This window comes from Triturus cristatus, chromosome 3_1 (assembly GCF_964204655.1).
Source record: "Triturus cristatus chromosome 3_1, aTriCri1.1, whole genome shotgun sequence".
NCBI lineage: Eukaryota > Metazoa > Chordata > Amphibia > Caudata > Salamandridae > Triturus > Triturus cristatus.
In genome coordinates, this window is record NC_140583.1 from 207,578,975 (window position 1) to 207,604,474 (window position 25,500).

The 25,500-nt window shown below is 46.6% G+C and overlaps 1 protein-coding gene across 1 annotated transcript in view; it reads left to right on the forward strand.

Annotated features, from left to right (window-relative positions):
• The window catches only part of LOC146859934 (gamma-secretase subunit Aph-1b-like), a 125,769-nt gene that overhangs the window by 27,998 nt on the left and 72,271 nt on the right, over positions 1-25,500 (forward strand). Inside the window, exon 2 of the mRNA XM_085643676.1 lies at positions 21,574-21,744. Within this exon, the coding sequence (XP_085499802.1) occupies positions 21,574-21,744 (171 nt within the window). The remainder of the gene's footprint in view (positions 1-21,573; positions 21,745-25,500) is intronic.

Consider the following 25,500-nt stretch of genomic DNA (forward strand, 5'->3'; position numbering starts at 1 on the left):
GTGACGCAGCTGTTCCAGGACCTGTAGGCGCCAACGGGACCCCGGAGCAGAGGCAGCGCGGACCCGGTCACGTACGTTTTTTAAAATTTTATTTTAAACCCACCCCCCCGCCCGACCTGACCTCCCCCCCCCCCCCCCCTCTTTTTTCCCCCCCCCCGCGACTACTGCGAGCCGCGATTGTGGACCATTCCCACACCCGCGCCTCCCTTCCCCGTCCCAGGATCTCACGGGGATTGAATACGGCAACCTGCTGAGTGAACACTCATATCTCTCGCAGGATCATGAACTCAATTCTCTTACAATGATCGTACCGCGATAAGGGTTGCGTATCGCGATGCCAAATGAAAATACCTGCTGGTGAATATCTTACGGACAAAAAGTGTTTTTCTGTGCCAAGTACTAAAAGCAGAAGGGCAGACTTTCTTCAGAAGTGCACAAAGTGCGCCCGTTTCCTATCTTTTTGCTCTAATGTGGTGTACACCTTCTCCAACCAATTATTAACGAGTCACAATTCCTTGTCTGCCATTGCCGCGGCTGACATACTTCACTCATGGAGGTCTCTCGCTCCTCAAGTGGCGCAGTCACGGAGCGCCGTTTGTTTCCGAGAATGAGCTGCCTGAAGAGGGAATGTTCCCAGACAAAGTCGAAAAGAGTAAATGTGTCACTGACACTAGTATTTCGCATTAGAGTACTGAAGTGCAGTGTTTGCTTCCAGAAATGAGAACTCACCTTTGCCGCGTAAGCTGTAGTTTAAATATTTCAAGGTGATGGGGTAACCATGTGTTCTTACCTATTACAACTATGATTGACTGCTCTGTGTGGAAAGCACATAATACTAAGACTAATTGCAAGAAGTACATGACTGACTCACTCACTCCTGTAATCTAGAGCACACGTCGTAATTGTCCTTTTTTTTTTTTAATGTTTGAAAAAGCTTTATTGAGATAATATTATACAGAAAAATATCAGCAAGAGAGAACATAAAATAGTAAACAAGTAACACAAGATATGAACATAGCTGATATTATTTTAAAAACGAAAAAGCTTTTTTATAAATTTTTAAGGGGAAAAAGAGGGAAGAGGGAGGGAGGAAAAAAAAAAGTGGGAAAGTGGAAAGAAGAGGAAGGGAAAATAAGATTTAATGCTAAAACATGTCAACAATAATCATTAAGGAATGCAAAACAGGAGTGATCCATGGTCAGTACATAAAATATAAGATATAATACATTATAGATAATAAACCAGAGGAGTAAGCAAAAGGTGATAGAAAAGAAGAGAGTCAAAAAATATTTCAAGGTGGTTTAAAGTTCTCTGAATTAGTTTGTGAAACCTTCTTCGTGGTCAAAAGATCTAAATATGAAGTGAGAGGTAACCAGAAAAGTTCCACATTGCGAGGTGGCTTACAGGAAGAAGCAAAAGAAACATCGAGTCTATGAGTGTGACATAGTGCGTTCCACCAAGCTTGAATGGAGATGCTGGTAAGGGATTTCCAGTTCGAGGAAATGTGCTGGAAGGCAAGAGCAATCATGAGGTCTTAGAGACCATGAGAGTGTGGAGGAATATCAAGCAAGTCAGAAAGACTGCCAAGAAAAAGGAGGGGGATAGAATACGGAAAGGAAAGATCAAAAATATGGGTGATATATGACCAAACTTTATCCCAAAATTTTAAAACAGAAGGACATAAAAAAAAGAGATGAAGAGTATCAGCCATAGGCGAAGCACAGGTCCAGCAGTTAGCATTAGAGATAGAGGGAGAAAAGCGAGATAGAGAGAGGAGAGCGGTAAAGGCGATGATAAAAATAAAACAGGGATTGAGTAAGAGAAGCAGAACGAGAAATCTTTAAAGATCTGGCCCAAATTTTATCCCAAAGAGCAACAGACCAGGAAGTACCCAAATCCAATTCCCAAGAGAGTTCTAATTTAGTTTTATTACGAGACGGATTGGGGGAAGAAAAGAATTTGTAGATAAGAGAAGCTTTGGGCAGAGTGAGAAGAATTGGAAGGAGAGGGGAAGGGGTAGAAGTGGATATGGAAGAGGGGAGAGAATAGAAACGGTCAAGAATAATTGCCATAAGGATAGAAAACTTTCGTAAAAAGGAATGGGGACAATGAAATAGAAGTTGAAATTTAGGAAAAGAGCAAGGTACTAAGCCATCAAAAAGCTGATTGACCCAAATGATACCTTTTGAACGCCAAGATTTCCAACAGATAGGTCTGTTTTTGAGAAGAATTAGTGAATTATACCAAAGAGGTGAATTTAAAAAAGACTCGCGCGTCGTGTTGGAAAGGAGAAATAGGGGACGCAAAAGAGAAGAGGTATGTTTAAATAAGGGTGGAAGAGTATATGGTGAGTTGGCGGAAAAACGTAAGATTTCAGCGAAAGAGAAAGGTAACAACAACGATTGTTCGATGAGGAGCCAAAGAGGAGTAAAAGGAGAGGAGCCTGATGTAAGCCATCTGGATGCCTGGCGGAGAGAGAAAGATTTATGATATAGACGGAAATCTGGAAAATTGACTCCTCCATTAGACTTAGGCTTCCGAAGGTTGAGTAAAGAGATTCTAGATTTTTTGCCCTTCCAGAGAAATTTTGAGAGACATGAGTTAATTCGTTTAAAATAGAGAAGAGGAATGTGAACAGGTAACATAGAGAAAGTGTAAATCAACACAGGAGCTATCCTCATTTTTATGGTATCTAAACGACCCCACCAGGAGAGAAAAAGAGGGTTCCAAGTAGTAAACAGTTTTTCAATACGAGACTGAACGGCAGACATATTTAATTTAACGGAAGTGGCAATAGAAGAAGAGAACCAAATTCCTAAATATTTAATTTTTGATTTATTCCATGCAAAACCTGTAGAAGAGAAGAAGTGAGGAAGACAAACAGACGTAAGGGGGAGGATCTCAGTCTTGTCAGCATTGATTTTATACCCCGAGACTAAAGAAAAAGAGGTGAATTCAGATAGTAAAGAAGGAATAGAAGAGGTTGGATCAGATATGAATAAGAGAATGTCATCAGCATAAGCAGATAGCTTTAACTGGTTATCACCATATGGGAAACCGGATATAGAATCATTATTGCGAATAGAAGATAAAAAGGGCTCGAGCAAGAACAAAAAGAAGCGGAGATAAGGGACATCCCTGACGAACCCCTCGATGAAGCATAAAAGAAGAAGAGATCTGACCATTGACCAGAACAGAAGCTTTAGGAGCAGAATAAAGTAAGGAAATAAGAGAAATAAAATTGGGTCCAAAACCATGCCAACGTAAAGAAGCAAACAGAAAAGACCAGTCAACTCTATCGAAAGCCTTCTCTGCATCAACAGAGATGGCTGCTAAGGGGATAGAAAGAGAGGAAGCTTTATTTAAAACGTTTAGAAAAAGACTAGAGTTATCAGAAGTGAGCCTACTTTTGACAAAGCCACATTGCTCTCTGCCAATGAGGTGTGGCATAAAGGATTCCAGACGCAGAGCAAGTACTTTAGCCAGTAACTTATAATCCACGTTAACTAGCGAGATCGGGCGATAATTTTTGCAAAATTGAGGATCCCGACCTTCCTTAGGAATAAGGCAAATAGTAGCGTCCTGGAATGTGCCATCTGACTTACCAGAAGCATAAAAGGATTGGAAAAGGACAAGAAGTTTAGGAAGCAAAAGGTCAGAAAAATGCAAATAAAACTCAACCGAAAAACCATCTGGACCAGGAGTCTTCCCCTTAGTGAGAGTATTCAAGGCGGTGGAGAGTTCATGTAATGAGAGGTCAGTTTCCAGATCTGGAAAATTGAGGTGAGAAGTAATGGGTTTAGGGATTGCCTCCAAATAAGCTTGGATAAGAGTGGGGGTAGGAGGGGATTCCGGAATATAGAGTTGCTGATAAAAGGAGCTAAATTGGTCGAGAATATCACTATCCTTATGTAAAAGAGTATTATCTGAAGAAAAAATAGAGTCTATAGTAGTACGATCCTTCCGTGCCTTAAGATAATTCGCTAAAAGTTTCCCTGATTTATTGCGACCACCATAGAAACGGGCACTACTACGGAGAAGTATAGATGAGGCATTGTCCGTGGTACATTTATTGAACTCCAATTTAGCACGTAAAAGGTCCGGAGGAATCATTATGTCCGAAGAAGTATAAAATTTATGTTCTAACGCCTTGATAGTAACTAATGTAGACTTTTTTATTTGGAGACGTTGTTTCTTTTTCTTGGAGACAAAATCAATTATAAAACCTCTAGCAGTAGCTTTAAAGGAATCCCATAAAATATGAGGGGAGACCCTAGGATCACAATTAATTAAAAAGAAATCGCGAGTAAAGGCACGGAATGAAGAGAAAAAAAGGGGGTCAGTAAGAAGGGAAGCATTAAAACGCCACCGAGAAGATTTAGGAGAAGGAGAGAGTAGTTCACGATCTGTCAGAACAGGTGCATGATCCGAGATAACTATGGGCTCAATAGAAGAAGATAGTAAGAATTGAGATAAAGGTTGAGAAAGAAAAATGTAATCAAGACGGGAGAAAGAGAAGTGAGGCGGAGAGAAAAAGGAATAGTCTAGAGTGTCAGGGTGGGATAGCCGCCAAGAGTCCACAAAGTGAGATTGGAAAAGAGTGTCAAGGAATTGTTTGAGATTTGTGGGGAAGAAAGCGTACTGTAGATTTACGGTCAAGAAACGGGTCAACAATCTGATTACAATCTCCACCTAAAATAAAAAATTCATTTTTGATATTGAATAAATTTTTCTGTAATAGAGGGCCAAAAAAGGAAATCAGGTTGCGTGGGGCCATAAACATTGAAAACAGTCAAAGAAACAGAATTAATCAATAACTTAGCAAGGATCCATCGACCATCAGTATCCTTTTCTTGAGACAGAATTTTACATTTCAACCGCTTGTGACATAATATAGCAACCCTGTTTTTTTTGTGAGCAGCAGGGGAAAACAAGACCGTACCCACCCAACTCCTTTTAAGTTTAAGTGACTCAGCTTCTGTAAGGTGAGTTTCTTGCAAAAGAACTAAATCAGGGTTATAAGATGCTAAGTGAGATAGGACTCTCTGTCGCTTAATTGGGCTAACAAAACCTTTTACGTTCCAGGAAATAACTCTGAAATTGCAAACAGCATAAATCAATAAGAACAAGGATCACATTAACAATCAAAAATATAAATATACCAAAACTCGTATGAAAAGTACAAAGGATAAGAAATAAGGGGCGGCAATAAAGAAAAAGAGCATAGTTACAAAAATCAACAAGGTATGAAGAGGAAGAAAATAAATAAGAACGTATAAGAAGGATGATAGAAGAAAAATAAAAACAATACGGAAAGGTAGGAGAACTAGAAGAGAAAGGGAGGGAAAGGAAAATGGAAAAGAGGAAGAGGGAAAAAAGAAGATAGAAAAACAAGAAGAGACAGTACATGTCCAGCGGGACGACTGAGGGAAACATACCTGAGGGGAACAAAATGAAGAACGATGGGGCAATGATGACACGCAAAAAGACGAGCCAACCGAAGACCGGGGAATCCAGCCACCCCAGGACGGGAGACGTAAGGAAATAGAGCCAAATATAACGGAGGGAAATACAACGAGTTGATCTACATAAATGAGAAAAGAAAGTACAGAAAGAAATTAACAACAAGAAATGGAGAACCAGCAAAGACAAAAGCTAAGACAAAAGCTTCAAAAGAGATAAAAGTACTATGACGCACTTATCCTAGAACCTGTGAGGAGAAAAATTTAGGCATAAAGCAGTAAACAGTCAACCATTAGGAGTAGCTGAGGCATCCATGCCGCTTTTAGTCTGGATATGAATAACGTTTTTAAGTTCAGCAGGATCATGAAAGGACCAGGTGCGATTTTGAGGAGTAACTTTAAACAGGCAAGGGTGAAACAAGCCATATCTCGCCCCAAGAGGCGCACGAAGATTTAATAATTCTTTCCGTCTAGAGGCCGTAGCATTGGAAACATCCTGTGAAAGAAATACTCTCTGACCCTGCCATGTTATTTGACGCTTAGATCTTGCTGCTGAAAGAACAGATAAAAGATCAGTGAACTTCAGAAACAGAATAATGACACCTCTTGGTTTAACAGCTGCATCAGAGCGGGGACCCAAACGATGAGCCCTTTGAATGGTAAGGGACGTAGAAGGTGACATATCCAAAAGCTTCGGAAGGAAGGAAGTAAAGAAAGTCACAGGGTCATCTCCTTCAAGGGACTCCGGCAAACCATAAATACGAAGGTTATTCCTCCTATTTCTATTTTCCAAATCTTCAGTGTGCTGTTGAAGGGAAAGAACAGATTTTTCCAGACAGGAAATACGCTGAGAATGAGTACTTGTTTCGGAGATTTGCTGCTCAACCGATGACAATCTACTATCCAAAGCCAGCCATTTCTCCTCAAACTGTTGCATCTTGGTATTGGTCTCCTCAACAAAAGGACGCAGAGCGCGAATCTCCTCTAACAATAACTCCATTGAAATAGAGGACGGAGGGGTAGATGGCGGCGGTGAGTCCTGCTTTTGTCGTTTCGTAGATAAAGAAGAAGAAGCAAGTTTAGTCGAAGACGACTGTGTAGAAGGGAGACGATGAGGAGCAGCCCCAGCCATGTGACCTGCAAGTGAAGAGGGAATAGATTGTGAAGAAGAGGCTGATGGAGCCGTATCAGAGGTGCCACTCGACGGAACAAAAATAAATTTGGGTTTGCGCAATTTGCCCATAAACTCTCCTCCAGAGAAATGAACTATGCTAAAACCACTTGACGTGAAGAGATGGAGGTCCAACCAAGGTAATACCGTGACTAGTGAGACCTCAAGGGTAGTATCGAGGTAAACATCGATGACTTGACAGAAAAAACAGCTCCCAATATGTATCTCGCAAGTGAAGAATATATTTCAAGTCATTAAAAACTGGGATTGGTGGAAAACCGCGCCATCAAAAAACTGACATTTGGAGGAAATTGTCAAAATAAATACATGCCGAACACCATGACAATTGAAATGTTATAAAAAACCTTCAGTCTCACAGGTAAAAGGATGAAAAAAGCCAATGAGAATGCCACACGACGCCAGAAACATCATAGAGATTAATTGCGGACATGTCAGTTTAGAACAAAAGGTTTAATGAAGGAAAAGTTCTCCATAAAGGGCGCAGTTGCATGAAAAGGGCAGTAGATGGCACCAGCTTATCACTCCATGTTGAAGGAAAAAGCTTCGTGAGGAGAATGTAACCTTGATGAAAAAAGGTCCAAAAACGGCTCAAATCATGCCGAAAAAGCACTCACCGGTGTCGCTCTGTGTTCCGGTTACCGGAACTAATCCAATTAGGGAGATTAAATGACCCAAGTCAGGAGCGGTGAAGAGAAAGCCGTCCCGTTGCGGCGGAGCTCCTGTCTCAGGCGGCCATCTTGATCGGCGCCGAGACCACGCCCGTCGTAATTGTCCTTTAATCTCTCATTTATACGTTCTTAAAGCTGTCGCTGGTTGGCCGTGAAACGTAATTTTATTCTGACAGGCTTGAGGGGTTGGGGTGGGGAGGGTTCACCTCGTCGAGCCGCAGATACACTATAGCCTCTCGTTTGCGGCAAAGCTGCTGATTTATGGCTTCTTCTGTTTAACTTTCATCTGTGGGGGCGTTTATTTAACCCTGCCCCTATGTAGCTGGTTTCATTAAAAATAAGAAAAGAGGGGAGGAGCCTAGCGCGCAACCAAGATGGCCGCGTAGGTGCGAGGCTCCCGAGGACCTCCGTGACCTCCTACATAAATCCTGAAAATATCCTGTCCTAGATGAGGGGACTGTGTTGGTGAGCCCGAGCTGAGGTGTCACCCGTTTTCCGTTTCCAAATTGGACCTCTGACACCGGCGGGAGCACCGATTGAGGTTTGCGGCCTTCTCCACGCCGGCCCCCCGGATTGGAGTTGCGGGGCGATCCGGAGACAAAGTGATCAACAGCGGCGGGCAGGGCTGGGCGACTCGCGTACCCCGCACTTTCACTTTCGCTTTTGCACCCTCCTTGCTGCTCTGGCGAGGTTGGGTTGCGGGGCGGTGTGCGGTGGTGTGGCCTCGTTGGGGTGCCCTGCTGGCCCGCCGGCTGTGATCCGTCCTGCGGATTTGTGGTGGCCCCCCCCCCGGAGCCCGTGAACTGGTTTGTCGGCCTTTTCCGAGGTGATTGGCACGATTTGGGGACTGAAACCATGTCCACAAAGCAAGATGGCGACCGGGCAAAGGTGAAATCGACCCGCCGTGGCGCGGCCCATCAGTCCAACAGCATGGACCGCTACACCCTCCAGAAGGGATCTCCCGAGGTGCCACATCGGTCCCCTGAGGGCCCGACTGATGCTGCCCGCGGATCTGACCCTGCGAGATGTTATGGGCGCTATCGCCGAGATGAAGGCCTCGGTGGACCAGCGCTTTGACACACTGGCGCAAAAGATTGACTCGGTCCACGTGGATGTTGGCCTGGTGAGGGCCGATTTATCCAAGACCAATGACCGGGTCGATTCTTTGGCCCACACCACTTCGGGCCTTACGGCGGACGTGGCGCTCCTCCAAAAGGAGGTGCGCCGGCTCGGCCAGGCGAGCGCCCTGATGGATCGTCGACTGGAGGATTCCGAGGGTCGGGCCCGGAGGAACAATGTCCGCATTGTCGGGGTGCCGGAGGGACGTGAGGAGGCGGCGGCGGACCTGTTTGTGGAGGATCTGATTCTCACCCATCTTCAGCCCCGGGGGCTGAGTAAATTCTTTGCGGTGGAACGTGCCCACAGGGTTCCCGGAGGAAGACCTAAGGCCGGAGCCCCTCCGCGGCCTCTCATTGCCCGGATTTTCAACTTTCGGGACAGAGACGCTATCCTTCAGACTTCTAGGCAACAAGGACCGGTCAGACTTGACAATATGGATGTGAACTTCTATCCTGATTTCACCCCAGCGGTCCAGAAGCAGAGACTGAGCTTTCTCGGAGTCAAACGTCGTCTACGGGACCTGAACCTCAAGTATGCGATGCTTTTTCCAGCTAAGTTGCGGGTGGAGGTGGATGGCCGCACGCACTTTTTTGATCGTCCCGAGGCAGCCGGGGACTGGTTGGACTCCTTGCCCGGGGATCGGGGCCGGGGGTTGGGGGGGGCGCGGTTGGAGGGGAGGGCTCGCCGGATCAGGACTGAGGGATTAATAGTAGGCCTTGCTCTGGACAACATTGTCGTCATTTTTGACTGTTCGTTAAGTCTCCTTCCTGTGGAGGTGGTACGGGGTCTCTTGGGGGCTCTCCCTCCTCCTCTGGGGGACTATTTAGTTTAATCATTCATGGGGCGACAGGCACACTGCACTTTGGGGGGGCTATTTGGGCTCATGCAGGGGTGCAGGGAGGGGGGAGTTCTGTTGGGATGGGTGGGTTGGGGTGGGGTGTTGTTTGTTTTTACCGCAAGGCAAACCCTTTATTGTATTTGTGTTTTTAAGGTGCTCTCGGGGGGACGAATGATGGCTTCTGTATGTGATGGGGGGTAGGGACCTGACTTTATTGTCCTGGAACGTTAACGGACTGGGGGATAGGATTAAGCGAGGTGTGGTCCTGCAGTATTTGAAACGACTTTCGCCAGATGTGGTCTTTCTGCAGGAGACACACCTTATTGGTAATTCCTTTTGTGCCATGAATCGGCGTGGCTATCGTTTGGTGGCCCACTCGGGCTTCACGTCGGGCTCACGGGGGGTGGGCATCATGGTGAAGAACTCGCTCCCGTTGGAAATAGACGAGGTGCGCCATGATGAGAGGGGACGCTACACTGCCTTAGTGGGGAGAATGGAGGGTAAAGTAGTTGTCTTTGTATCAGTGTACGTCCCACCGGGGTTACAGTCCACGACTTTTGCAGACCTAGGGCGCCTCCTCCTTGACCTTCCGGGGGGGCTTCTGGTGGTTGGGGGGGACTTCAATGCGGTGGTTTCTGGGACCGTGGATCGTCACCCCCCTAGGCACCTCCCCCGGGCGCAGGCGTGGCTGTCCGGCTTCTTAGATACACTGGGATTGGTGGACTTCTGGCGCTTAAAACATCCCACGCAGCTGCAGTACACTTTCCACTCGGGTGCCCATGGTAGCCTCTCACGGCTTGATTATGTCCTTGTCCCTGCGGCCTATGTTGGGAGGGTAGGAGAGGTGCGCCATTTGGCGCGGGGTATTTCAGATCACTCCCCGCTCCTGTTGCACGTTGATGTCTTCCCGAGGGGGGAGGGCAGAGTAGCTCCAATCAATGCCTGGTACCTGCGCGACCCCACCATTCGCGCTGATTTGATTAAATCCTTGCAGCGGTATTTCGATGAGAATGTGGGGTCCGTCCCTTCGGCTATCTCCCTGTGGGAAGCTTTCAAAACAGTTCTTAGAGGGGAGGCCCTCTCCTTTATTTCCCATGCCCGGAGGCGCGAGCAGGAGGAGGTGACCCGGGTGGAGGCCGAAATCGCTGAATTGGAGGGTGATCTAGAGCGTGGGGTGACGGATGCTGCACTACATGTCCTACAACTTAAGCAGGCGGCCTACAGGGCCCTCGTCACGGAGGCGGCCAGGGGCCTCTATAGAGAGCAACAGGGGCGACTGTATGATGTGGGTGATAAGGCTGGTAAACTGCTTGCATGGTTGGATAAAAAGGAGAGAGCGAGTCGTGTGGTCCCGCTGATTGAGAGGATGGATGGTGTGCGTGTCACCGAGCCAGAAGACATCGTCTCTTGTTTCGCGGATTATTTTCGCGAGGTGTATTCCCCGGTTTCTCCCTGCTCAGAGGATGATTCCCATGCCCTGCTTAGGGATATCGCGCTGCCTTCCCTTTCGGTGGAGGATAGGGTGTCGTTAGATGCCGCTCCTACCGCCGACGAAATTGCCCTCGCCATACGCTCGGTCGCATCCGGCAAGGCCATGGGCCCGAACGGCATCCCTATCGAGTTGTATAAGCTGCGACCGGATGTACTGGCACCCCACCTCCGTGCGATGTTCCTGGCGGCCCACTCGCTGGGCTCCCTCCCGCCGGACCAACGTCTGGCTACAATCGTGGTGATCCACAAGGAGGGGAGACCTCGAGACCGGGTTACATCCTACCGGCCTATCTCGCTCTTGAATGCGGAGCCCAAAATCCTCGCTAAGGTGCTAGCCAACCGGCTGGTCGGCGTGGTGGGCGACCTGGTCCACCAAGACCAGTCCGGCTTTATTCCCCATCGCAACACGGCCCTTAATCTGCGGCGCTTGCACGGGGTGCTCGCGCGTGTCCCGTTTGTGCGGGAGCCGGCCATATTGGCGTCCTTAGACGCCACCATGGCGTTTGACACGCTCGAGTGGCCATACATCTGGGCCATGCTGGCGAAGTTTGGATTTGGCCCGGGGTTCATCAGCTGGGTCAAATTGTTGTATTCGGGCCCATTGGCGCAGGTGGTGGTGAATGGAAGAGTATCGGTCCCATTCGAGCTGGGACGGGGCACACGACAGGGCTGTCCCTTGTCGCCGCTGCTGTTCGCGCTGGCCTTGGAACCCCTGGCGGAGTGGCTGCGGTGGCACCCTTCCATCCGTGGTCTCCGTTGGACCCCCGAATATGAGGACCGCGTGTCCCTATACGCTGACGATATCCTTTTGTACCTAGCCTCCCCGCGTAAATCATTGATTGTCCTGGTTGATGTTTTGCGCTCGTTCGGCCGCAATTCAGGCCTTGTTATCAACTGGGCTAAATCATGTGTGTATGTGCTTTCCGGGGAGGCTCCCGTCCTCCCGCGGGGCTGTCCGATCCAGATTGCCTCACAGGGGTTTCGGTACCTGGGGGTTTACATTACTCTGGACCCGGAGGCCCGCTACGAGCGGAATTTGCTTCCCCCCCTCCAGCGCTTGAAGGAGGACGTCGCGCGCTGGCGGCGCTTGCCGCTTTCGCCGCTCGGCCGGGCGGCATTGTTTAAGATGATGTCGTTGCCACGCTTCCTGTACGCTCTCCAGAATACTATGGATTTAGTCCCGGCGCGCTACTTCCGTGAGGTGGAGAGTCTACAGCGCCGCCTGTTCTGGGACGGGAGGCCGCGTATTGCCCTGGCGAAGTTGACGCTCCCATGGTACGACGGGGGGATTGCCCTCCCGGATATTAAACGGTATTACTGGGCCTCCCAGCTGGCTGCAATTAATCATGGCCTTTACGGGCCCGCCTTAAACCCGGCATTTGAAATGGACAAGATGCTCCTGCCTGGTGGCGATTATAATCGAGCGCTCTACTCTGGCGCGCCCGGCCCCCGCCTGACGGGACCTACGCGTGTCATGGTACGAGTATGGCATGCGGCTAACGCAGCTATGGGGTGGAAGGACCGTTTGACCCGGGCATCACCGTTGTACGCGTCTGAGAGATTGGGCTCCCTGTGGACCTCGAAGGGCTTCGAGAAGTGGGACACGATCGGCATCAGTAAAGTGGGGGACCTCTGGACGAGAGGGGGATTTAAAACATTCGAGACGCTGCAGACGGAGTTTCAGCTGCAGGGAAGTGAATACTTTCGGTACTTGCAGGTCCGTCACGCGCTGGGCTCAGTCTTCCCAGACGTCGCCTCCATCCCGGAGTCTTCCCCCCTGGAGGATAGAGTGCTGGATGGCCACGTTCCGGACAGCACGATCTCCCTTATTTACAAAAAATTGATTAATGACCGCTCGGGCCTGCTGACTGGCCTCCGCGAGGCTTGGGTTGCCGACGGGCTGGAGTTGGACGACGAAGACTGGATCTCCGCGGTGGCCTCTCCGAAGGAGGTGGCCATACCGGCTCGCCTTCGCTTCGTCCAGCTTAAGATACTCCACCGGGTTTACATGACGGGGCCAAGGCTTCTGCGTATGGGCTATGCTGAGGATGGGTTGTGTAAGCGTGGGTGTGGTGCTTTGGCGACTTTTTTGCATATTTTGTGGGAATGCCCGAAGGTGGAGCGATTCTGGCGTGGTGTGCATGAGGTCCTGCGAGTGGTTACGCATGTCGCGCTGCTGCCTGAAGCGAGGAGATGCCTGCTGAATGTGTGGGAACCAACTGACTACTCGGTTCCGCAGACGCGATGGGTGACTCTGGGATATATGATAGCTAAGCGTGACATTGCTCAACTGTGGGGATCCCAGAGGCCCCCGGCGGTGTCGGCCTGGAAAGAACACATGGATTGGTGCATGTTCCGAGAAAAGGTGGTGTATGTGGCGAGGGGTAAGCCTGGGGCATGGGTGAAGGTATGGGGCCCCTGGAACGCCTACCGCGGGGGTATCTGCGCGCCACCATTGCTGCCTGCGGCCTCACCAGCCCCGTCCCCTTAGTTGACTCCTTTCCTAGCCCCGAGCACGGAATTCCCCCAGTCCTCGATCTGTTCCCCTTCCCCTCTTTAGACTCCTGTGGATGGCTGGGGTCCCCCATTCGGGGAGCACGTGCTGTTACTGTCGATTGCAGGTTGCCTTGCGGGTGTGGTTTTTGTGTTGTTTGTTTAAAATGAAACCGTATTGTGGGGTCAGAGTGATGTGGCCCACGACGCTGATACCTCCTGATTTTGCTCCTCTGCAACGCCAAGTGTTTTTGTATGTATGTCATATGCTCCTGTCATTCTAGCGGCCGGCCGGAAGGTTGTAGGCCCATACCTGTATATTCTTGAGATTGCAATAAACGGTTTCAAAAAAAAAAAAAAAAAAAAGAAGAAAAGAAAAAACGCGCATGTAAATAAAGATTTGCGCCTGTCTATCAACACTGATTCTACACTGGGAGCCCAGATCTGTACCGAAGGCCCAGCGCGCCTGCATATAGTTCACACTCCTCCTGACCCCCCATCGTATGGCATGCCACCTGTGCAGTGGGGCTGTCGGCTGCTCGGAAAGCCTCTCTGGTTCCTTTCATTCTGACTGCCTGCACTCAGAACCTGGGCAGGCATGACCGCAATTTAATCTGATATGCAAGGCTCTGCAATGGAAATCCTGCTTTGGGCCTGGTAAACTCAGATCATGTTTATTCAGAGGACTCAGGACATTTTATTCATTACAGAAGAAGAAAGAGTGAAAGGGTTATAATGCATTCCTTTATTTGCCACCGGTTTTCACAGAACATTGATGCCCTCATAAATTTGGAGAAATTACCAGGCGGTAACACTGTCTGATGAAATACTGATCCTGCCGGCTTTGGTTTAACTGCCCCATTCAGAGTTTTCCAGATTGGAAAAAGGGTAGCACAGTCCTTAACACTGCACCATTTTCCTTGTTTCTGGTTGCAGTGCTTATGCTTGGTATATTCAAGTTATTACAAACACACTCGTTTTGCCTGTAAAATCCTGACAAAAATTTGTACGTACGGTTTTGTGCACAAGTACGCAGATGCACACGGACATTCACAGATAATGCGCACAGGTAAAGGGGATGCAGAAAGTAAACTCATGAATTGCACCATGGATGCCTACTGTAGATGCACTGTATTTTATGAAGCAGCCTGAGTCATCTTGAAAACCGATGAGATGAAATGTATATGAATGATTGGGAAGGCGGCTGGGACTGGCATCTGTCCAAACTCCTTTGTTGTCACAGCTGAAAGCCCTGTAAATTACTGGTTTTATTGTTGTAAAGACATTCATTTTGAGCTAAAGTGTTTTCTCCCTGGCCACTGCTGCCTGCTGGAGTGTGTAGAGCGAAAGTAAACATAAATATTTCCCCACAGAAGGGAAAGCTGGTCGCAACTGTAAAGGGGGACATTCACATTTAAAGCAATTGAATTTGCCTTCTGTGGGTTTTCAGATTGCTTGTGTGCGACATTTACATAGTTTCAGTGTACTGTACAGTTTGAACACTACAGTAACTGTTTAACATATTTAATGCAGTAAGACATGGGGCAGTTTTTAATGTGTTTAAATAGTTCAAGAGTACTGTGTAACGTGCTTACAGTGACCAGTCCTCTGAATTATGGCATTAAAACTGGCCCTGCGTACGTGCCCCTACGTTAATACTGATGCCAAAAACATGGATTGACTTGCAAACAATGATTGTAAAAAGCGTCGAGGGAATGCATTTCAGCGATATAGTTCCTCTCTTATTTTACATGTTTACTTGATCTTGCATTCCCCACGAGTTAGCTATTTTATAATTTTGTTGTTTATCTGTATTTTATTCTGTGCATACTTGAGGCTTGAGCCATGCCAGGTGTTTGAGGGGCTTTGATTGAGCACGCAGGCGCTAAGGCTAAAGTCATTGAATTGGCCTCTCTGCAGAACACAAAGAACAATCTTTGTGTATTCCATTGGCAACTGAAATTCTGTGGAAATGTGTGTGAAGGGGGTTCACTGATGTCAAAATATTTGCAAGGCAAAAGTAAGACAAATTAAGGTGCTTATATTTGAGGGAGTGCAGTGCATGTTGGGGGCAGTGAAGTGATAGAGATGTGAGGAAGGGCATTCGGGGCTGAGTGAAAAGAGTATGCTGAAGAGGAAAGAGAGGGGGTTGAAGATGTGCAGATGGACAAGATATGCAGAGAAAAAGAGGATACATATCTAACGTAAAGCACACATAATTGAAGGCCAAAACTCCTTCCACAGGCCTCAATGCTATTTAATTCACAGACTCACTGTTTCAGAAGTTCAGAATTTAAACATTTTCACTGTTAATTATTTATAAGAAATCATTGTTGTTACTCGTTTATCTTAAACAGCTAACACCCAGTGACAAAGCCAATCGTACTGACAGGCTTTAGGCGTATGTCACAGAGAAACCAAAATACCGGTCTGATGGCACACTATGGGAATCACATAAATGTATTTGGCATGTTCCTTTATAGAGAGCACCCACTTTTTTCATCTCACTTAAAGACCTGTCTGCACATATTTCTATATGATTGGTTACAGCCAGCAGCTGTGGGTGCTTCCCGAAGTCTGGTTAGAGCATATTTTTCCAAAGTTAATGCTGCATGCACTGCAAGACACTGGGCAAGCATACATTTTAAAGGGCTAAAGTTGTCATGCAGAACAATTTACATATTACAGTAACTGTTGAACAAATTAATGCAAGAAGATACGGGGCAGTTTTTAATGTGTTTAATATTTCAAGACTATACGTTCCCACTGCTTAATAAGCCTTGCTTTATCGCTGCATTCATTTGCTTTAAAATGCACCATTTGCCAATCTTTTTTAAATTTCTTTCTCAGGAGAGGGACCCTCCCTAGACCCCAGGTTTGTCCATTGAACTTGTTCACATCACCAACTAGTGTTTTCTATTGGAAAGGGTAGAGCCAAAGCAGTCTTGCTTAGTACCCTAGCCCTCTTCAGAAGTCAGACTTGCTTGGCAACCCAGAAATTCTCTGAAATAATGTATAAGTTTTCTTTTATGAATGCCTAGAAGAACTGAATTGTTAGTCCATATATCACAGAAATAGTGCTGAAAATCGCACCAAAATTATGATTTAAAAAAAAAAAATTCTTCACGGGGGAGAACCCCCCCCGAACTCCTCTATTGCCGTCGGGCTCACTCGCTGCGCTCGTATACGTTAATTAGTTCTGCATACGCCTCACAAGTTGCAAATTCCACCAGCCGCCACTGCTCTGAGGTAAATGCTCATTTCCATTTTGAAATGGCGATAAATGACAAACTGATTGAACTGTCTGAGGTTGATCACTGGCCTCATTTTCTTGTTTATCTTTTGAACCAGCAAGAGCAAACTGAAGAACCTTGAAAGATCGGGAGGGGATAACTGGATTGCACGTTTCCTCAGCAAGGACTGAATCTCTAGATATAAAATTGGTCATTTCAGAGGAGAATTTCGTAAGGGAAGTCTGGAAGGCTCGGAGAAGAGTTCTATAAGATAACCTTGGATCATTGCTGCAAGATGACCCCCCCCCCCCCCCCCTCCCGGAGGATCACCGTCTCATCCGACATCAGCTAGGGAGCAATTTTCACCGGGTCAACTTGCTACCAGACGCCATTTTGCTGCCCCTGGCACGGATACCTGCTGCAGTCGTTCTGCATCCAGGAGGACCCGGCCAGAGCCCAGGCGGCCAGCACCTGAACGGTGGGTCTTTCCCCTCCACCTCTAGAGGACCGACGTCTCGCCCGTTCTCATCGGGGGCAAAACTCTCCGGCACCATTTGCTCTCCTCTTTGCTGGCCTCATTCCGTATCCCGGAGGACCCGACCAGAGCCGCCTGATTTCAGCAGGGGGGAAGTTTTCTCCGCCCCACCTGTTCTCCGGCGTCATTCTGCAGTCTCTGGCACTGTGTCCGGAGCCCTGCTGCCCAGCAGTGGTAGCCAGCGCCATTGGATTACCGTCGCCACCCATTGCAACCCTCCTTGCAGCCTCTCTCTCTGCTACTCCTAGACCTGGCTCGTTAGCTGACAGCCCGATGTGGGCTTGGTTGGCATTCCTCCACCTTATTTCACGGAGTTCCGACATCTAGTTCGATCTCAGCAAGGGGGCAATTTTCACCGGGCCCATCTGCACTCTGGCGCCATTTTGCTACCTGCAGCACTGCTCTCTGATGCCGTCTTTCCACATCCCATAGGACCCGACCAGAGCCCTAGCAGCCAGCACTGGAACAGTGGACCTTTGAAGATACCTCAGTGACTGTTGAAGCGTGACTACGCCGGAGACCGCCATGCCGCTGAGTCGAGGTATGTGGGATCTACCAATGTCAGGCGTCGTCCATTGTCCACGATCCCCCATGTACTACAGTAGCACCCAACTCTTCTCTCTTCTATGGCCAGCACCCCCTATGAGGGCCCTGACTCTGTCTACAACCGCTGCAAGTTCCTACAGCCGCCACATCTGATCCTAGGTGGGCACGAGCAGAGCCTAAACAGGGTTCCACAGAGGCCTGGACATGATATGCCCGACTTAAATATGGCGGACGCTTCTGCCTTCGTTCCCTCGGCAGCCTAAAGGCAGCCCCAGCTCCTTCTCTGGATTACTCCCCCTCCCCGTTCCTTTTTACCTATGCCCCCTAGTGGGGACATGTTCCTCCGCTTCCTGACTTTGCATCTGTAGCCCATGTTTCGATTCTAATCTGCTTTTCTGAACACTGAGACCTGAGCAACATGGCTAATGCCCGGTGGAGCTGCTAGACAGCTATAGAGGAGATTGTCCCAGGTTTCCCCCTCGACCGTCGCCTACCCAGCCGGACATTGGGCACAGTTTCCTCTTCGTCTCCCTGCTATGGCTTCTTCCTTCCCTTTCCTTCGTCTCTCCGCCCTATCTCCCTCCTACCTTTCTTCCTCACCCCCTTACCCTTCTACTCTCCACTTCTCTCATCTTCTACGCTCTTTAAATATTTCTAGCAACAGATGTAACTTGTAACTTATGTAACTTTGTAACATTGTGAAACCTCATGTAAAGCGCTCTGATACCTCTGGGTCTAGCCAGCGCTATATAAAACTCAAATAAATCTTGAACAATGCTTAGAACTCATGGATCTGAGATTATGGAATGCAGTTTTGGTAGAAACCAGCATAGACGACCCCCCTGTGGAAGAAAGGCCAGAAAAGAAACCGGTCCCAGGATGCTTGTTTCCGGTCCAGGGAAGACATGGCTTGGTATTTCGGGCTGGACTGTTCCCATGAGGCACAGGGTCAAAACTGATTTGCATATAGCTGTGTCTGAACTGGGGTGGCAAAGTGAGCTAAAGAATGATGATGGATTCAACCCAGATCTGTGACTGGGGGTGAGTGTTCGAAAAGTTTCAGCACTCCGTCCATCATCTCCTTGTGTTTGCAAAAAAGGAATTTACCTAATTTGGAATTATAGGGGGAACCCTTTTGTCCACGACCTCTGAAGCATCTCCCGCACTGGGGATAGAACTGAGGCTTGTACTTCTGGTAGGACGAATTAAAGGAACCCCTGGAAACTTGGTTGTGGAAGTTGCATCCGGTAAAGCGCTGCATCCCCTTAACCGCCCTGTAGAAAACATGTTGAAAGAAAACCTCTCAGTGACTGTTGCACTTTGTCAAGCTATGCAAAGGTAGATGCGTATTGACTGAGTTCCTTAATAAAGGAATCCCCAAACAAAAGACCTTCAGTCTTAATCCCTGGTTCAATAGATGCCAAGTTTAGGGTCCAATTTTAATAGCAATTCTTTGCAATGTTCATGCGTCAGGCTTTCACAAGACTTTATGAATTATTATTACCTGTCTGGACCATTCCAATATGGCTGCTGTCTAATTAGAAGGCGTAGTAACCGAGCTTCTGTATTGCATGAGGAAGGCCAGAATTTTTAATTGGGCCCTTTTGCTGAGGTGTCCTCCCTCTTCTTGTTCCGTCATTGTTTGTCGTCTTTGCACGACGTAGATTTGGTATCCTGCTAGGTAAGGTTTGTGACTGTAAGAATTTGATTCTTTTTATCACTCTAGCTCTGCGCGTCTACAAGTAGGATGGGCAATCTTACCTTTATATATATTTTTTACAGTCAATTCCAAATATGACTGGTGTCCTATTACGGGCATAACAGCAGAGCTACCGTATTGGAAATGAAAGTCACATGAAGAGCGCCAAAATCTTTATTTGGGCACCTTTGCTGAAGCATTCCACTCTTCCTGTTTTATCACGGTTCCCGGTGTCATCGCACAGTATGTAGATTTCGTCTTCCGCTAGGAAAGAGTAAGTGATGGAGAGAATTTGATTCTTTTCTCACTGTAACATCACGCATTTACCAGTAGGATCAGTATTCAAACTTATATATATTTTTTTTCTAAAGCCTGCACGAGTGGAAGATGGATCTGTATATACCCTTTGAAGTAGCGAGTTTCTGTATATTCTTGAAAGCCACCAGCGAAACCAGCATAAGTGCTCATAAGGGGTACAGTTGAATTAGTATAAGCTTGTTTGCTTTCTTATGAATAGACCGGTACTTGGATCCTGTTATTTCTTTATACTTATGTTCTTTCAATCTATACAGTGGCGTGGCACGTTCTGAGTTAAAGCGCTTGCATTCCACTGTTGACCTCACCATATCGAGGTACCCATCTCCATGTAGAAAGTGTTGTACTCCAGCCTCTGTATGCCAAAGACGACCAAGTAATCCGGTATTTATGGTCCTTAGCAAAGCATGTTGGATTCTGCACAGAGGATCATGGTGGCGGTTGAGATCCCTTTAGAAGATACCAGCCTGGTAGTATGTTATAAAACATGGTTTTAACCTCAGATTGGTCACCGTATGGATGTTTCACGTAGGTGTGATGTCTTGAGCACGTTTCACTGGTGATATGGTCAGTGGTTTATATGGTAGTTACACAGTGTTTGTCTTAAGGGTTTTATTGAGGTTTCATTATTATTGTTGTTGTAGGCACTGTTTGGCTGCCTTGCCACCCCGTGAAGTGAAGAAGGTGCGTGGTTTTTGGCCCTTTGGCACAGAAATACGCTTCTGCACTTGCAAACACTGGTGCCTCACCATGAAGATGCAATAGATAATTAAAAATGCTGGAGTTAACAAACCTGTATTAAGATATGATGTCAAGAAAAGTGTGCTAATTAATATGTGAATAAGACAATCTGATTCTTTTTACACATGTATACAATGAGTATAATTACGCTTTCCAATAGTTGACGTACAGCTATAGTAAATCCCCATGCATCTGCTTCCTAAATAATGTTGAAGCACAGTGTATCTGAAGAATGCTTTTAACTGACGTTACAAATGGTATGTATGTAGTATGAATGCATGTGTTTTTAGGGGGAATGACAGAGAAATCATACATTAATTGAAATTATATGTAAGTTTTTTTGCGTGGAATAATTATGTTGATAAATGTTGATTCATTGAAATAAAGAAAAAGGTTTACTATCAAAATAGTACTTTGAACTATTTGTCTAGTGATTCTTGTTGAGCATTGGAGTTGTGGTGGTGTGTGTTTGCTGTTTGGAAATAGTTTCTGCAAATATTTGTCATTTTCACATCACCAAGTAAAAAGTTCAGATTTGTTTTGCTCCTTTTTAAATCTTTGTTTTCATCACACTTCTGAATTACAAATACAATGTGATTTCGTAATTCCTGATATATATTGAAATATTTGTACTATTTATTTGCAAGCTATTTAAGTGTTGTGTGTTAAACTGACACCCTACAGCCTTTTGTTTCAGAATGATTGTAAAGCAGCTCACTTGACAAAAAACTTCTAACTATAATAGGAAAAAGAAAAGTGAACAACATTTTCTAAGCAGCAATTGGTAAAACGGCAAACTGACATTTGACCTCTGTCCTTGAACAGACAGCAAATGTGTCAAGATAAAAACAAGATTCAAGGGCATCTCTATTGCTGATTTACTTTCTGAACGTACATAAGACATGTTCCTTTCCAATTCATGTTCACTCACCAGAGAGGACCAGTTGGTCCTAAAAGTAGCTCGACCTAATAAAATCTGACACGCCATAGCAAGTGGACAGGTAGATTTTTCGAGAACTGCTGACCACTTACAACCTGATCAATGTAAACAACAAGCTTTTGCTTGGGGGTCAAATATGTATTCCCCAAGTTTTACTGGTCTTTTCATGCAAAAAAGTGTTTTTCTTTTAGAAAATTAAACATTTTTGTTTGGAGATATTGACAATTTGACAAACAAAATGGTTAGGTCTTTTAATCTGTATGTGTCGTCCAATTCCAATTATGTTCTTTTTTTATTTCAGAGCATTTTTCTGGCTGGTCTCATTGCTCTTCTCCTCTCTAGTGTGGTTCATTGCGATGCGGGTCAGCAATAATAAAGATGCGTCTCTGCAGAGAGATTTGCTCATCTTTGGTGTGGTGTTTTCGGTCCTCCTCCAGGAAATCTTCAGATTTGCCTATTATAGACTATTGAAGTAAGTTGCTTAGAGTTGTTGATGACATTGTCACAAGAATTGCTGCATGTGTTTCAACCATTGTCTCTTGTGGTAGATCTCAAGATGCTTTATAACTTTTCTTTTATATTTTTACTATTTGATGGTCCAGTTGCCACATTGGTGCTATCATAGTACTCAACAAAATGTAACTTGTAAATGACGAGTATCAATTACATTTAATCACAATCATATTACATAAAGTGCCACAGCAGGGTAACTGCCAGAGCACATTTGAAAATTGACAGGTGCAACATAACAAGCATTCAAAGATTTTAAAAGTACAAGAGCTCTTCATAGGTGAATCGGCTAGAGGGAACATAACAAATATTGCAGAAGATAATATGACGGCCAGTGAATAGTGACAAACTCTGCTTTGGATTATATAGGAATATTTATAGAACATACTAGAATATTCAGGTTTGCAAATCATAATGAATGTTTTGGGAGGTAAAAATGGCAAACATCCTGAGAGTGGAGTCTAATTACAAAAAACAAGGGAAATCTGTATTTACATGTGCTACCATAACATGATGATTAGGTAGGGGAAATCAGTTTGCAGTGGGCAAGGAATACCTGTTCAGCTCGAAGGACGCCAGCGGATGGCCAAAATCAGAGGTCAGACGCAGATGAGCCATTTGCCTGACTTTAAGATGGCGCCTGGTCGAGACACTCCCATTATAATAAATGTGGAGAAGGAGCAATAGAGTACAGTAACGCAGATACACCCACGACCTGTTCCCCCATGAATTCAGCATTGGTACCTGGCACAGTTAAGATGCATACCAGTCCAACACAGGGAAGGATGTAGAAAGACTGGAAAAAAGAGAAAAAAGGCCTAGCAAGGGAGGAATACAGCGCACAAGTGGAATAACCCCCATATAAGCAATAAGGACACAGGGGAGATGCCCCAAAAGAACCACTTGGCCATTAAGATAAGCACAGATTGTGAGCACTCTCCCCCAGGCTCAGCCCGGGACCCCATAGCCACGCGACACACCGGGAGCTCCAATAAGGAGCGTAGGAGAACACAAGGAGTGACAAGTGGTATTCTAAAAGGGGAGAAAAGCACAGCAGTGGCGCGACCGCCAATCAGACACCGGGGACACTGAGAGACTACCATGCCATGGCTCGCCTGAGAACGAGCACTTCTCAACACAGGGAGACGGGAAAAGAAGGGTGGGCTCCCAGAAATCACAAGCCTGACAAAGATAAGAGAGTCCGCGAAACCAACTCGGAGGAAGTAGAGGGGTCCTCTATGCCTCCTAAAAAAACAACAAAGCAACAGTCTCCTCGTACTTTAACTCCACACCCGCCAAAGAGCTACCTGTACCCGCAGGAGGGGGGAACGCTATGGCAATATCTAAAGAGGACTTGCTTGCCACCCTAAGAGTTTAAGCAGGAATTAAGAGAAGAACTAAAGGGCCACATGACACAGTCCCTAGACACGTTAAGCTCTGATCTCAGCAGCAGATTGTCTACCCTGCAGCAAGATGTGGATTCAGTGGGCACCAGGGTAATGGACCTAGAATCCAAAACGGAAACCATGGAATGACCGACTGAAAACCTAGCACTGACCACAAGGGAACTTAAAACTCAATTTCAAACAATGCTCTTGAAAAACGAGGACCTAGAGAACAGGTCACGACATGAAAACATTCGCAAGCTTATAGAATGGGCTGAAGGACCAGACCTCTAAGCCTTTGTGACAGGACTCTTTACAGAAATTCTGGGCGGAGCAGTACCCAAAATCGAAATGGATCGTGTTCACAGAGTAGGAAGGCAAACCACAAGGAGAGAAGCGCCGCGCTCGTGGCATCCTGACAAAAATGCACTCCTTCAAGAACAAAGTGTCCATCTTGCAAGTGGCCAGGAAAATGGATTCAGTGTGATTTCACGGATTCTCATGTGATCTTTACCAAGATGTAGTTCCTGCCTCACTAGCGCGCTGATAACTACTCAGGCCTGTTGCGGAGAAACGGAGGAAGGACAATATTAGATATCGGTTGACCTAACCTTTCGGCCTAGGGTTTGAATATCGCAACAAGGCGCACCAGATCACCGAGGTCAAAGAAGCTTTTTCCCTTCTGGGCCTTCCAGTTGCAGAGAACAATCAAGAGGAGAATAACAGTGAAACCCAAGAAGGCTATTCGTCTGGAGTAGGGTCAGAAAAACAATGACAGTCGTCTCCCCCCGAGAGGAAAACCTGGGAAAATGGGGAGAGGAGTTGGCCTAGCGGCTAGGGCGGTCGAATCTGGGGAACCGGGTTCGAGCCTCGGCAAGGACGCTGAACATCCTGTGTTTCTGAGCAAATCACTTAATCTCCCCGTGCCTAACAAAAATGAATGTCCTCATGTAACGCAACTGGTGCTATGTAAAGCGCTCTGATACCAGATACCTTCGACTCAATTTCGCGATATATAAAACTCCCCCACAAATCCCCCAGGAAATGGGAGTGCCTTCGCAAGTCGTCGTCTCCGCCGGATATTAAAAGAACATACTGGTAGGATGTAGGTCAAAGCTGGACCTGAAACGACTGAGGATTAACATTCGGCAACACATTGGTGACCAGTGCCACTAATCGCAAGTGCAAAGAAACGATCCCATCTCATAAATTTACTACAAAAGGTAGACTACAGCAGCGGACAATGGTCCGATTCGCCTCGAATGTTCGGCAGACGCCACTATGGTGGTCCAGTTCAGGGGCCAATTGCCGCAATGTCATTTGAGCTAAAATATGTTTATTATCTTATACTGTCATTCTCTACCTTTTTTTTTCCCTCTTTTCTTTTTTTACTAGCAGGGACCTGGGTGACAAGGGTAATAGGAGTAAAACACAGATAGGCTATGCACACTGGAGGCGCAGATACGAACAACAGGGATGGTGTGACTATGAACAGGGAGGGGTGGGGGAGAAACTGGGGCTTTGGGCGGGTGGTGAGGAGCCAGAACAGTAATCACCACATTATCATGGAATGTTAAAGGTATGAATGCCCCGGCCAAATGCCAGAAGGTCTGGAAATATTCCCGACCAACACTATGATATTGAGGCGCTCCAGGAAACCCATCTCAAGAGATCAGATGATCACAGAATAAAACACAAGACATGCCCATTGATATACAAATCATCCTCCACTTCAAAACATAACGGAGTCGCCCTTCTCCTTCACACTTCCCTCAATTTCCAACCGGAGGACTTCAAAACTGACAGCGAGGGGAGGACAGCATTAGTGAAAGGCCGGGCACGAGCGAGGCTCTGTACAATTGCAGCAATGTACGCACCCAACACTCACCAAGCGGGATTCCTACACAACACCTTGTCTCTCCTGGGGGGCTTTGCAGAGGGGGATATAATCTTGATGGGGGATATAATCTTGATGGGGGATTTTAACCTGACCTGGAATTCTGAGATCGATTTAGCACACATCCACACAGGCAGTTTTCCTAAGAACCTGAAACACACTATTCAAGATCTGGGACTCCGAGACACCTGGAGGGAGGCTTATCTGGAAGAAAGGGATTATACTTTCTTTTCGCATTCTCATCGCACTTACTCGAGACTTGACTACATTTTCCTGAGCCACATATTAAACAGACAAGTACGAGAAGCCATAATTCACACTTTATCATTATCTCGGATCACGCCCCAATACAGGTTTCCCTGAACTGGGCTTGCCCTGAGCCGAAATTTAAGAGATGGTTCTTCCCCAATGCCATAACTAGAGACACTACAATGCG